Source organism: Sparus aurata, chromosome 7 (genome assembly GCF_900880675.1).
Source record: "Sparus aurata chromosome 7, fSpaAur1.1, whole genome shotgun sequence".
NCBI lineage: Eukaryota > Metazoa > Chordata > Actinopteri > Spariformes > Sparidae > Sparus > Sparus aurata.
The window spans coordinates 19,654,758-19,667,035 of NC_044193.1; the positions used below are offsets into that span (position 1 = coordinate 19,654,758).

The 12,278-nt window shown below is 39.3% G+C and overlaps 1 protein-coding gene across 6 annotated transcripts; it reads right to left on the reverse strand.

Annotated features, from left to right (window-relative positions):
- Nucleotides 1–5: 5 nt before the first annotated feature.
- Nucleotides 6–11,830, reverse strand: perm1a (PPARGC1 and ESRR induced regulator, muscle 1a). 6 transcript variants are annotated; one of them, XM_030422004.1, is made up of 5 exons: nucleotides 11,746–11,830; nucleotides 7,943–8,085; nucleotides 3,324–3,731; nucleotides 1,191–1,307; nucleotides 6–831 (listed from the first exon to the last, which is right to left on the reverse strand). In XM_030422004.1, exons 2-5 carry the CDS (start codon nucleotides 7,959–7,961, stop codon nucleotides 716–718), a joined length of 660 nt encoding a protein of 219 aa, XP_030277864.1. In that variant the 5' UTR covers nucleotides 7,962–8,085; nucleotides 11,746–11,830; the 3' UTR covers nucleotides 6–715. The 6 variants fall into 6 exon arrangements, with proteins under 6 accessions (XP_030277864.1, XP_030277863.1, XP_030277862.1 ...); XM_030422003.1 differs by having other exon boundaries at nucleotides 3,324–3,842; XM_030422002.1 differs by having other exon boundaries at nucleotides 3,324–6,944.
- Nucleotides 11,831–12,278: the final 448 nt, after the last annotated feature.

Consider the following 12,278-nt stretch of genomic DNA (forward strand, 5'->3'; position numbering starts at 1 on the left):
ACACATCTCAGCAATGCCTTTACTGAGACAGTTCACAGAGCAACTTACATGACAAAACACTGTACAGTCTACAAATCTATTAATTATCCACCATGAAAATAAAATCCCCTTCATACTTAATAAAATTGTTACTGGCAAGGATACCGTCCCTAAAATGAATTATACATTTGTAACAGTGTTTTCTGAAATTAACTTATCTTTTGTTAAATATGCTCAATTATTGTTATTAGAAATACTGAGAACATTATTTCACTTTGGATGAAAGCATCTGCTTAATGAATATTATGTGAACAAACAGACTCAAACTCTTCCAGTGCATCATGTTAATCCTTTTATCACATTTCCATCTAACATCTCAACTCTGTACAGCTCTGAGTAAACTTGCTTGTAATCTTCTTACAGTATATACTTAAAACTTATGTACAAATGTCTAAAGTCTTCTTTCGGAGGAATACACATGTCTTGTCTTGCCTTTGGTTGTTTCATGTTTCATGTGAATGTTTCCAGACATTAAAATGACAGTGAAATTAATTTAGCAAGAGCACTGACACAGCTATAAAACCAAATTCTCAGTTTCAGTGTAAATACGTAAAACAAACATGTAGCAGCACATCAAGCATTGGAGAAATTATTATTGAGGTCCAGCAGTGACTCTTATCGGGCGTTCATGGAAAAATGTCTCATTCTAAGCGTGACGTATCGGGAGGCAGAGGTGTCAAGACTCAGACGGGGCGGTGAGATATAATTTCCTCTCACTGGCTGCTGCCTCGATCTTGACGTATTTACGGAGGTATCGGATTGCTGACAGAGCACTCACATTTGCCAGCAGAACTGTGTGAGATTACAAATGCAAAGTGAGTCATCAAGTAACAAGACTTTCCAACCTAACACTGAATTTATCTTCTCAATAAAAAGTCACTTGTAGGCACTTGTAGATTTTTCCTCATTATTTAGTAGAATATTTTACAGCCTTTATATAGATTTCACAGCCTGAGAAAACTGTGGAACTGTCACTTTCCTTACAATTCTTAAAAAGTTCAAATTAATTGATTTCAATTTAAAATTCAAACAAATGAAATATCAAAAGCTTTGTAATTACGGTCTTTTAAAAAGCATTAAGCTCTAAAAAGGACATTTGTAGGCTTTCTCTTAAATACAAGCACAAAAATGCAACATATTAACACACATACCAGCCTTCCAGGCATCTCCAACTTGTGGGTTTGCAGTCTTCAACACCCACGAAGCGAATGCAATACAGACCAGACACATGTCTGATTGTCTGAGAGGCAGGAAAGAGGCGTCCAACCCTTCAAAGAAAGTCACAGTGTATTATAGAAAACTCCTCAAACCATTTAGTGTTCTTAGACACTTGTCCATTGAGAGGTCAAGGGTATTATATTTGGCAATCACACACCAACAGCTGAGTACAAGCCCCCAATACTATGATGAGACTTCCTGTTCTGTTACACTGTAACCTGCTCAAATCCCGGCACCTGCACAGATTACTGTTACTCAAACATACAAAGCTGATTGATGCTACTGATATTCTAAATTATGACTCGACTAGCATTAAACATAATCTTCACAGGCAACTGCTGCACTTTGGATTCTACATTAGTAGCTTGTAAGTTATTATTTAATTACAGCTCATTGGAAATTTAAGAAGAAGGATTTACATTCACACAAAGACTCCTCAAGTTGAGGTATTTTCATTTCTCTTCACAGCTCAACATAAATTAGAGCACTCTACAGGCAGCTTAGCGAAGACACTCATTGACTGAAGTCAAGTTATCACGTACAACTGATGCTCTCGGCTTTCACCACTACGTGCCTGCAGTCCTGTCAGTGACAGCTGAGGTAAGAGAGTCTGTCCCAGTCAGGACTGTAACAGCTGACGGAATGGATGACATATCCTACATTACAACTGTACACATGTGAGGAGACATGCTGAGCTTAAGGGAAAAGGGTTACACGCATTTAATTAACAAGGGCTGAACAAAATGCAAAAACATCATCTTGAGATTCATTTCTAAATACTGCGATTGTGATATGACTCATGATTTTACAGGGAAGGGACATTTTTGCATTTCTTTGTACTGAAAAAAAATTAAATCATGTGATTTTTGCTGGGGTCTGTACTAAACAAGCATGGTCCTCTACATCTGGTGAATAGGATGGGATGGGCCGTATTATTTTTTGCACCATAATGCTACATTTATCTTGATACATTTTTGAAAATGTACATGTATAAACAATTTAAGAGTTGCAGTTACCTTTGTTAGCTTTGCTACAGACCTTAGCCACCCCGGTATCATAAATACTCCTATACTTTAATGAGTTGCACAAAGTTATTTATCATTTCTAACGTACGTGAACTGAACTAAGAGCTGTGTTTCCTTGGCAACAATTAACATAGCCTGTTGAAATAAACAAATATGTAATTTGTTTACACAGTATGAAAACATTTACACTTTTACAATTCCTTTCAATTTGAATTAAAACATAACTAACACTTAAGTTAACCAGGATGCAAAGCCATGTACTTCTGGAGGTCTGACTATCTGTAAAATTTTAAGGTCTCCCTCATATTACCCTGTGCATACTGTGGAAGCTTTCATAAGGACAGATTGGTGTAAAGAATGGATTAATACACCACCAGCATTTTGTGTGTCTTTGTCCGTGTGTCTTTTTCATTCCATGGATTCTACTTCCATAAAATACTGTAAATACTGCTGCCTACATTGACCACAATGCAACTCAATCTCTGACAGTTTGGTCAAAGATTCAGCTGTGTTATGGTAGTTACTAATGTAGCCTAAAGCCTCTAGCTTCAAACTTTAAAAAGCTCTGAACTATAAAGCTTTTTTCACAAAGTGCTGTAGTGCTCTCAAAGACCTGTAAGCAAACTTAAATGTATGCATTTTCCACTTTAATTGATTTGAACGGAAAGAGGACGCTTATTTTCTATTTTTAATTTCAATGATGAGGCTAATGTTTTGTTTAGGGCTTTTCCCTTTATTCCATGACATTTCTAAAATCCTGACACAATTTTGTGTTAATGTGTGTAGACCATAGAATCTATAACTGTGTGTCATATAAACACACTCACAACCCTGCCTTATGATGAACAATAAATGTTTTTTTAATTGATTAGGATCTAAATGAAACCAAAATACTTTGTAAAGAAATGTCTATTTTAACATTGTTAAAAGGACCTTTAAACATATTTCACTACTGTATAAAAATCCACAATGACTGTAACAGCATATGTTAAGACCTAATTCTTATCTACAATCATGCTTCATTGAGTGAATGAGACTTACTTGGATTTGAAACAGCTGTCTGCAAATCCTCGCATCTGAAAGGCTGCTGTGCTAGTTGTCTGGAGATCCTCTCCTCCAGGTGGTAGAGAAGAGGATCAGGAAATACCACATCCTGATTTCCCAGAGCATTTACAGCATGACCTGTCCTTCGAAGGGATCTGCCACTTTGCCTTACAGGTACAAGAGAGTTTGAGGGAGTCTGCTTTTGACTTGTAGATCCAGTAGAACTAATATTCCTGAAGGAGAATGCGTTTCTCCAAAAGAAATTCTGACTGAGGTCGCCATCTGTGAAGAAATTGTCATATACGTCTGTAGAAATCTTTGATGCACTTGACGAATGGCTGAACCTGTTTACAACCCTCACAGGACCGCAGTTATCTTCTTCATCAGACTCCACAGAAGAATCGTCTGAAGACGAAGATGCAAAGAAGTGATCATAAGCTTCAGGGTACTGTAGAGTTCTACTAGCTGAGCGGGAGTACGAAAAGACAGGAACCAGCTCGTCCTTGGCCTGATCTGCTGTGATGAGAGGGTAGAAGAAGCTTTCTGTATCAAACTCTGAGAAGAAATGATCATATGTTTCTGGAACAGAATTTCCCTCAGTGTAGCAGGTGGTTATGTTATCTGTGGCTGATTGTTCGGGATTTGAATTATTTCCTCCAAAGAAATACTGAAATATATCTGTGAGAGAGATTCTGTAGCTGTTTGTCACAGATGAAGCTAAACAGTCACTGTCATTGTCTTGCTTAGGAACATGCCCATCAGTGATACATTCTGCTTTTTCTAATTCTCTATCATCTGGGGTTTGTAAAGTTTGGCCTTTACATGTGTAGCTGAGTGTTTCCAGGGCCTCTAGATTGTGCATGCTTACATTTTTACAAATCCTTCTGAGGCATGTTTGAGCACTTCCAGGTGGGATTGGTTGAGAAATGTTACCGAGAGATTTCAACATCATGTTCTCAGTGTATATATCAGCACCCAGATTCATCGAGACAGGTTTACTTTCCCACGTGACACCTCTTGAATAGACTGAACTTGATTCTGTGGAATTGGGATAGCAGGACATATCCTCTGTGGTGTGTTGTGGCTTGGGCTCATCCAAAAACCCTGAATCAGTCATAGTCAGTGTGTCAGTCTCCTCACTTTCCTGTAAAGGTGGGAGGGAGCTGGGTGGAGCAGCTCTGCTGATCATTCGTAAACCCAGAATATCGTTTATTGTCAGCTTCTCCATCTCATTCCAAAAAGATGACATTGCGAATACTGCATGTTTTGAATCTGGTGCATTTTCAGGTTCTGCTTTAGATACGGTGATGGCATCCTCTGCTTTAAGTACTAAATCGCATTTTGAATCTGTTGCATTGTCCAATTCAGACTGGATTTTGAGTCCAGATGTGTCATCTCCTTCCTTGAGTTTTGCCAGTGTTAGTGATGTTTTATCTCTTTGAAGTTCACAGTCATTTTGACTAACGGATGAGTAAGAACCTCCTGACATGTCTGTGATATTGTCATTTGAGAGTGACATGGGAGAATCTGTGTCCAGAGTGCAGAGGGATGATACTGGTGTCAAATCTGAGGGACTTGTTAGAAAATCTTCAGATATGGACGATTTGGTTTCTCTCCGACTTTTGCCTGTTAGATTAATTTCACCAGGTAGAAATGTATTGCCATTCTGATAAGCTTCTAGTTGAGCTCGTTCAGCTGTTGCGTTTTTATCTGATAAAACATCCAATGTGGTTACTGTGTGAAGCACCAGAGGACGTTCTGTTTGCTCTCCAGTAATATTTATATCTAAACTGGAGGGGCTGTTAGACAGACAGTATTTAACAGGCAATGAATGGCTGGTGGTTGATGTTTCAAATTGCTTGGCTTTTGTATTAGGTGTGCTCATACCATCTGCAGATGGAGGAAAGTGAGTGTTTTCCAGTGTGGAGCTATACTGGTCTTTGAAGTGACAGTCAAGCTCCAGCTGTTGTTGGGGCTCAGTGTCTCTTTGACACGTAGTATGGCTGTCTCTGCCAGAATTTCCAGCCTCTTCAGCCAGGACTGACTTAGGAGTGGATAGTTTGTCACTTTGGCCAACTTCCACAGTGGGGTCATTTGACTTTGTGCTTTGTAAAATACTGTGAGTTAGTGATTTGACCTCTGCTGTACATGACTGTACATTTTCACAACAAAAGACAGAGTGATTCATTTTATAATTAGTGTCTTTTCGTCCACAGTTTGCTGTTTCTCTGTCCCAGCCAGTTACACTTTCAGTAACTGAAGGATATTTATTCAAACCAGGTGATTTTTCAACCTGTAATTTGCTGCATGGCCTGAAATTTGTTGCCACATTACCACTGTCATGTAATGCTGACATTACACTGTCATCAGTTCGACTAAGTGGGGTTAACGATCTATTGTTAATTGCATTGTTTGCAGCTGAGCCTTCACATTTTCCCTGTTGGAAAAAACTCTCTGGTGAATATTGGTATTGACTGTCAAATCGACAGCTGTAGTGAGAAAGATCATTTTCTTTCATCTCCTCAGCAGATACATTGACTGGAAAATTGCTGGTGGCTGAATATGTAATTAAAGAAGACATAACATTTTGTCGTGGTTCATTTAAATGAAGTACATTAACATCCTCAGATCCTCCTCTCCAAACATTCTTCTCCTCCTCGGAGTCACGCACACTCTCAGCTTGCTCAACGCTCAGTCTTCTCTTCTTCCTCCTCTTCCTTTTGACAGAGGCAGATGGAGACGATTCTTGGTTTGCCGTTTTGTTTGTGCCTGTAGCGTCTGACTGCGAAACATTCAGGTCTTCCTTCCATTTAACATTTGTCAACATTTCCAGATTACTCCATGAATCCGGGCTGCACTCTTTACTAAGCTTCAACTGACTGGACCTTAACATATCCTCCCGTTTAACGTAATCCTGAGGTGTGTGCATTTTCACTTTTATTACTCCGTCATTATGAGGTGTTGTTTCAGACCTGTCCGGTGAGTCATGAGACTGACTCTGACGCTGTGTTGCGTCATTGACTCTGGCTTCTGTGCAGGTTTCCTCTATGATAAATAACTTGGTTTCAGGGTGAGCTGATTTATTAGTCTTGAGCACTGGGTTACTGGCTGCAGGTTCAGGGGAAATGTTGGAACCAGGCTTGTCTTTTTTCATAGTTTTCATTAGGTTGCTGATAGTGTCGACGGACTCTGTGGTCTCCCTGCCAACTGCTGTTTCACCCCTGGCAGGCAGAGAGTTTAACTTTGGCAAAGCAGTGCTACTGGCTTGCTGCCCATCACTACAGCGTTTCTCCTCTTGCATTACCTCTCTGTTTTTTCCAGCTCTCACTTGGCTTGGCTCAGTAAGCATCTCAGCCTCTGTAACATTTTTCAGCCTTTCAAAGAATATATTGACAGACTGCAGGTGTATATCCTCCTCGCTGCCCGAGAGAACGCTCTCCATTCCACCAACGCTGTGTTTGCTGAGGTAATGCTCCACAGGAGAGCCCTCACAGTCTGGGGGCCCGTCGATGGGGCGCTCAGACTCTGAAAATTCTGCCGATAGGTTGACTTTCTGAGCCCTCTTAGCAAGAATTGACCCTGTGTCGTCAAAGTCACTCATCCCCGAGTCATCCACACCTGCTAATGAAGGAGGAAGCAGGTTACACTCCTCGCACTCCGTAAAGAAGTATTCCCAGTCACGGTCAGAGATCTCCACACTGTATTCAAAGTCTTCCATTATGAATAAAATGGCACACGGCAACCTGCAAAATCAATGAAAAAGAGCTATATTTTTTTAAGTTATCAGTGGTAATAGAATTGTGTTGTATTTCTTTCAGATAATTTTAGCATTGTAACCTTGAACATTTTCAGACTTAAAACTGCAAGCATGAATACTCAACCCTAAGCTGCAACAAGATAAATAAATCAATAGACTAATGAAACAACAAAACATTTGAATGCTGATTGTAATTATATACAATTGCAGCATAATCAACAAGATGTAAGCAACATGAAGCAAATGCAACAATATCTACAGCAATATAACATAACATAACATAACAAAACTTGCCAGTAAGCCAAAACTATCATCACTGAAATAAAGTAAAGGTTCAATTAAAGCTGTCTGCGATGTACTTGTATGTCCACGCAGGTTTCTTACCTGTTCTGCTGCGGCTGTGGTTGTGGTCTACAGGTGGAGGTGTAGGGTTAGGGAGTCTGGAGCCTCAGCAGCACCATGTTGCATGCCCTTTGGTGGGCGTTCTTTAGCACGAGCATTCACCTCAGCAAGCCCCATGATTTGATAAATATAGAGCGGTGCTTCTGATCACGTATTACACGCAATGTTCTCAGCCATTTCCAACAGCGGCATAATGTTGCAGCACTTTAAATAGACTCTGCACTGGTAAACTGCTTAACTGGTTACACATTAGGTTGATTTTACTATTGATTTGGCACATATAGTCTAAATCTGTCATAAAACTGATGAAGGTAATATGCAAGTTAGTTTTAGGCCTTTATTTAAATTAATTCTATATCAAGATATTTAACTAAATAAGTGAAGAAGTGATTCTAACAACAGTCAGTCCCTCAGCAGATGTGTGGGTCATGCGATGTGTGTGCCGGTCAGCTGATACCTCTCTGGTGTGATGTCATAGGGTGACAATGGACCTGAATTTTTTCCCATGATTCAATCTTTCCAGACACTGCAGGAGGGCAAGAATGATGAGGTGATGAGATTGGAGCTTCATCATGTGAGACTCAAGTGGCTCACCTAAACCTAAATGACAAAAGATACAGACAAAATAGTCATGTTAATTTCATTTAAGAACAAACTAAATGGTTTTTTCTTTCTAAAAATGGATACTTTCATGTACTGCAAATTACTTTATTACCAGTTAAATTTTCCGTTCTCTTATTGATCTTTCACTTGGATATCTAAGCGTCACTGGGCAGAATGATGCATGTGCAGAGTTGTTTTAATATCTGCTGAAGCAGGAGGGTTTCTCTGTCCTCACTTCAAAATGGCAACATGATTAAGGGCTTAACTTGTGTACGTATGTATGAGCTGATTTTTTCAGTCTGGAAGTCAATCATGGCCCAATGTACAACCTTGAATGTGATGTGAACTTAAGCCAACAGTTCACAGACTCTGAGAATGGACAATTCAGTGTACAAGATGTTTTATCTGGTCTGGTTTTTTAAATAAAATTTTTTGGAAATTTATAGATGAAAAAAAAAAAAGCTCAATGATGGAGGAGGAACAAGTCATTTTAAGAATTTTTAATGAAAACGTTTTACAATTAATTATTCAAAGCAGAGTATTTTAATGTTTTCTTAAAAAAAAAAAAATTAGTTTATGAGGTGATATAGATCAGTAAGACCAGCTTTTGGTTGCATCAAATCTGGAACTGTAAAGGTTAAGAAGTTGTTAATTAAAGGACTCTGAGAAAGCAGGAACCAAAAGACTACTGTATTCCGAACTCAAAACTCCTCTTAGTTGCTTTCTGAATGCAGTAAGACATAGCCAAAAGCACCTAATAAGAAAAATGATGTGTGAGCTTAGGTTGTTTTCTTTCCAAAAGTTAAATTATGCACTTTATCAACAGATTTCTGTTTTTTTAACTAGGAGTTCCTGCAGGTTTTTGCTTTACCAACAATCTCTTCCTGCTCTTCTGTGACTGCTTTGCTTGTCATGGCTGAAATCCAAGTTGATTTGTCTTCCTCACATGTAAAAATAATTTTTTATGACAACAACTTTCAAATGTAAATAATTAAAATCCTGGTGAGCATTGGGCCACCCTTTAGCTCCTGGGTAGCTGAAATTACAGCACAGATGTCAGGTTTATTATTTTCTGCTTAAACGTGAAATCTACCATTAAGGAGTACATCTTATCTGAGGAGAGCTTGAGCCTTTGTTTACAGCTATCAGTAAGACTTAGTAAAGACAATGTGATTACGGGACCATCCTTGCTGTCAGAATGTCACTGACACTAAGAGATACCAAGATAACCTATCAGTTCTGATCTCATTATCAACTGTTAAACTGTACTTAACAGATGCCTAATGTGCCTCAATGGTAGATGAGTGTATTGAGTAACAATGAAGGTCTCCCACTGGTAAATTAGTACAAAAAAACTCTTGCATGATATGTTTTACTGCTTGTTGACGGTGCTGTTTGGTGAATTAACTGTATTAAAAGTGGGTGATTTTGTGGGTTCTACAGAATAAAAGTCTTGCAGAAGCAGGTAAGCTAAGGCTATCACAGAACTTAAGCATTGCATTTAAATATACACATTAACCAGGTTTTCTTCCACGGTGTCACTCTACATTCAGAATTTGCATCTCACACTTTCACAGGCTTTAACTACAGCCTTTATTTGCCTAATTTTCATCACTATAGATATTTATGAGAAAACAGACCCTCTAATTAGCCAGACCACAGCCTGGGCTGTGTGCCCAAGAGGGCCCTCTCAATTCATCAGCTGTGATAAAGAGAGACAAGCCAGGGCCTGTGTGACTGCTGCACCTGGGGCAGCGGGCCGTTTTGACACGGGTGGGATTCTGTTTCCATCAACAGGATTAGGCTCTTATGAGTCACTTCTTGGAGTTAAGATTGGAATCTGTTTGGGCTGTTTCACACTGGCTAATGCGACCGAATTTCACCCTAATTGTTTTCCATGTCAGCCCCGGCAATTCAGCGTCAATTAAACAAAGCCCAGTAAACAGACACATTCAGCAGCAGCTCAGTGACATGATGTTTAAACAGAGAGGAGTTTGTGTTTGGTCCCGTTACCAAGCATTCTCGGCTGGTGGCATCTTATGTGTCAAATAGGGTTGCAAAGTTGTAATTATGGCAAAGTAAAGGGTAGAAAATTAGAAAACAGTAGACAAAGATCCCTATTTTGGATCTTGGGGACTGTTTACAAAAGCACAGTGGCTGTTAGGCAATTGACAAATACCCCACAGGTTGACGTAGACTCTTTACAGGAGGCTTAACTGCTGAGAGTTAGAAGAGAGCTCAAAACTATTTGAGACAATGAGGGAAAAAGTACTTCAGTTTTGCTGCATATGCGTGCAAAAGAATGAACTAATGATTAAAAACTAGACTGGGTTTAAATATATTAGTAGTCACTCTCAGCCTACTCATTGTCTGAGGAGCAGACTGAACAGGTTGGGGCACAGCTTCTGTAAGTGTTTCTCTCTTTTGTCAGAGGAAATTAGCTGAAGTATCAGGGGATCAGTAAAGTGACATGGATGGAAGAACATGTGTTTATCAAATAAATAAAAATATTACCCACAGAAATGTTCTGGCTTTTACTTATATTTCAGCATTTTAAGATGGAAAAATAATGCTCATAAATTCCCTTCTTTGAATATGATAAATAGGTTGCTGCACAATGGATGTTGTCTTGCGCTTTGGGAAACACTGATAACCATTTTTCACAATTTTCTGACATTTTATTCACAACTAATCAATGAATCGAGAAAATAATTGACAGTCACTGATAATGAAAAAAATCAGCTTCTTTATCTCAGCACATGACACTCCAACATTGGCACGGGTTTAAAATGTGGATAACATTATCATTTTTCCATTTATGCTAAATTTAAGCCTATACATTTGTGCACGTTATGTTGTGATTTCCAACCAAATGATGGTCCAGAAATTATAAATCTATGACCTCAACTTGGTGATCATAAGGGAAACGCTCACAAAACATTTATAAATCAATTATTTTTTCAGGGAGGGATGCCATTTTAATTAAATGTCTTTGTTTAACATGAAAGTTAATGTACATGTATATGATTTAAAGTCAGATTTAACCGACCTTTTTTTTAAAAAAAAAATCAGGTTTCCTTTTTTTCGATTAAGGCTGCTCTTAAATGACGTAACACACTGTTTCAAAACACCAGTAAACTAGTCCAGTCCCAAAACGAAATCTAAAATGATTGTACCTGTCGTTTTGTGGTTTATCCTGACTAAAGCAGGGAGCGCCTGCAGGCACTCAGGGGGATTATGCTTCCTGACAATGGTGAGATTTGATCAGGCGAACTAACAAAACCTCATTGTCCTCACCTCAAATGTCACCGACAACACACACAGCAGTATCACTGCTCGAGACGTTTGGGGGTCATGTCAATATTCAGAGTCGACTGTGCAGATTTTAGCCTTTACCTCCAGGCTACTGTCCCTGACCCACACTGAGACCCGCCTTTCTCATGAAAAGAGCCCAGGTTGGTTCTTCTGGCTGCCACCGGCCTCCTTATTAGCTACAGCTCGGTATTCTTGTAGAGCTGGTTGTCAGGAAGAAGAAACTGACTTTTGCGTCGACGTTTATAACGCTATGTTGACTGAGAACAGTATACATGATACATATTAAACAACTGTATTCTTCGGACCGTTTTTGCGTGGACATACCAGCATAATATTACTTACTGAGTTTCCTGTCCAACTGTGAAGGGACCTCAACGACTCTGACACAAAACTGAAGTATTTGTCGTCAGCCACAAGATGGCGCCCGCCACCGTGTGACACGCAGCTGACGGGGTCAAGTGGTGTCTATCGAGGACAGTTGACATACTGACGTTATTCAGGTCTTACACTTGAGTGAGAAGCGAAACAACGGTGCAAAAACACTGTAATGTCGAGTAAAATTCCTGAAAGTAACATGTTGTTCAATAAACGTGCAGAAATACTCAGCAAATGGACCCGCTGCACTACATCCGGTCAATGTGGAGCTAATCTGAATGACTTCACATAGTCTGTTGACAACAAAATTTATGAGTTTATCAGTTTGGACCTAATCTGACGTCCAAGTGCAGATGCTTGACTGACATCTCAGCGCTGAGAGCTATGATCTACCTTTCTCCTATCAGAAATAGTGCATGTACTTTGACTAGCCTGCTTAATACTAGTTGCACCCAGCTTTGATCTTAGTACCTGCAAAGGAAGTTGAGTGAAAAGCTATT

Coding starts and splice junctions, on each gene's coding strand:
- perm1a (XM_030421998.1), bottom strand. CDS start 7,044: ATGGAAGACTTTGAATACAGTGTGGAGATCTCTGACCGTGACTGGGAA. Junction 1,308..3,323: donor GACAGCTGTTTCAAATCCAA/GTAAGTCTCATT, acceptor CTTTCTTTGAAG/GGTTGGACGCCTCTTTCCTG. Junction 832..1,190: donor TGGAGATGCCTGGAAGGCTG/GTATGTGTGTTA, acceptor AATCTCACACAG/TTCTGCTGGCAAATGTGAGT.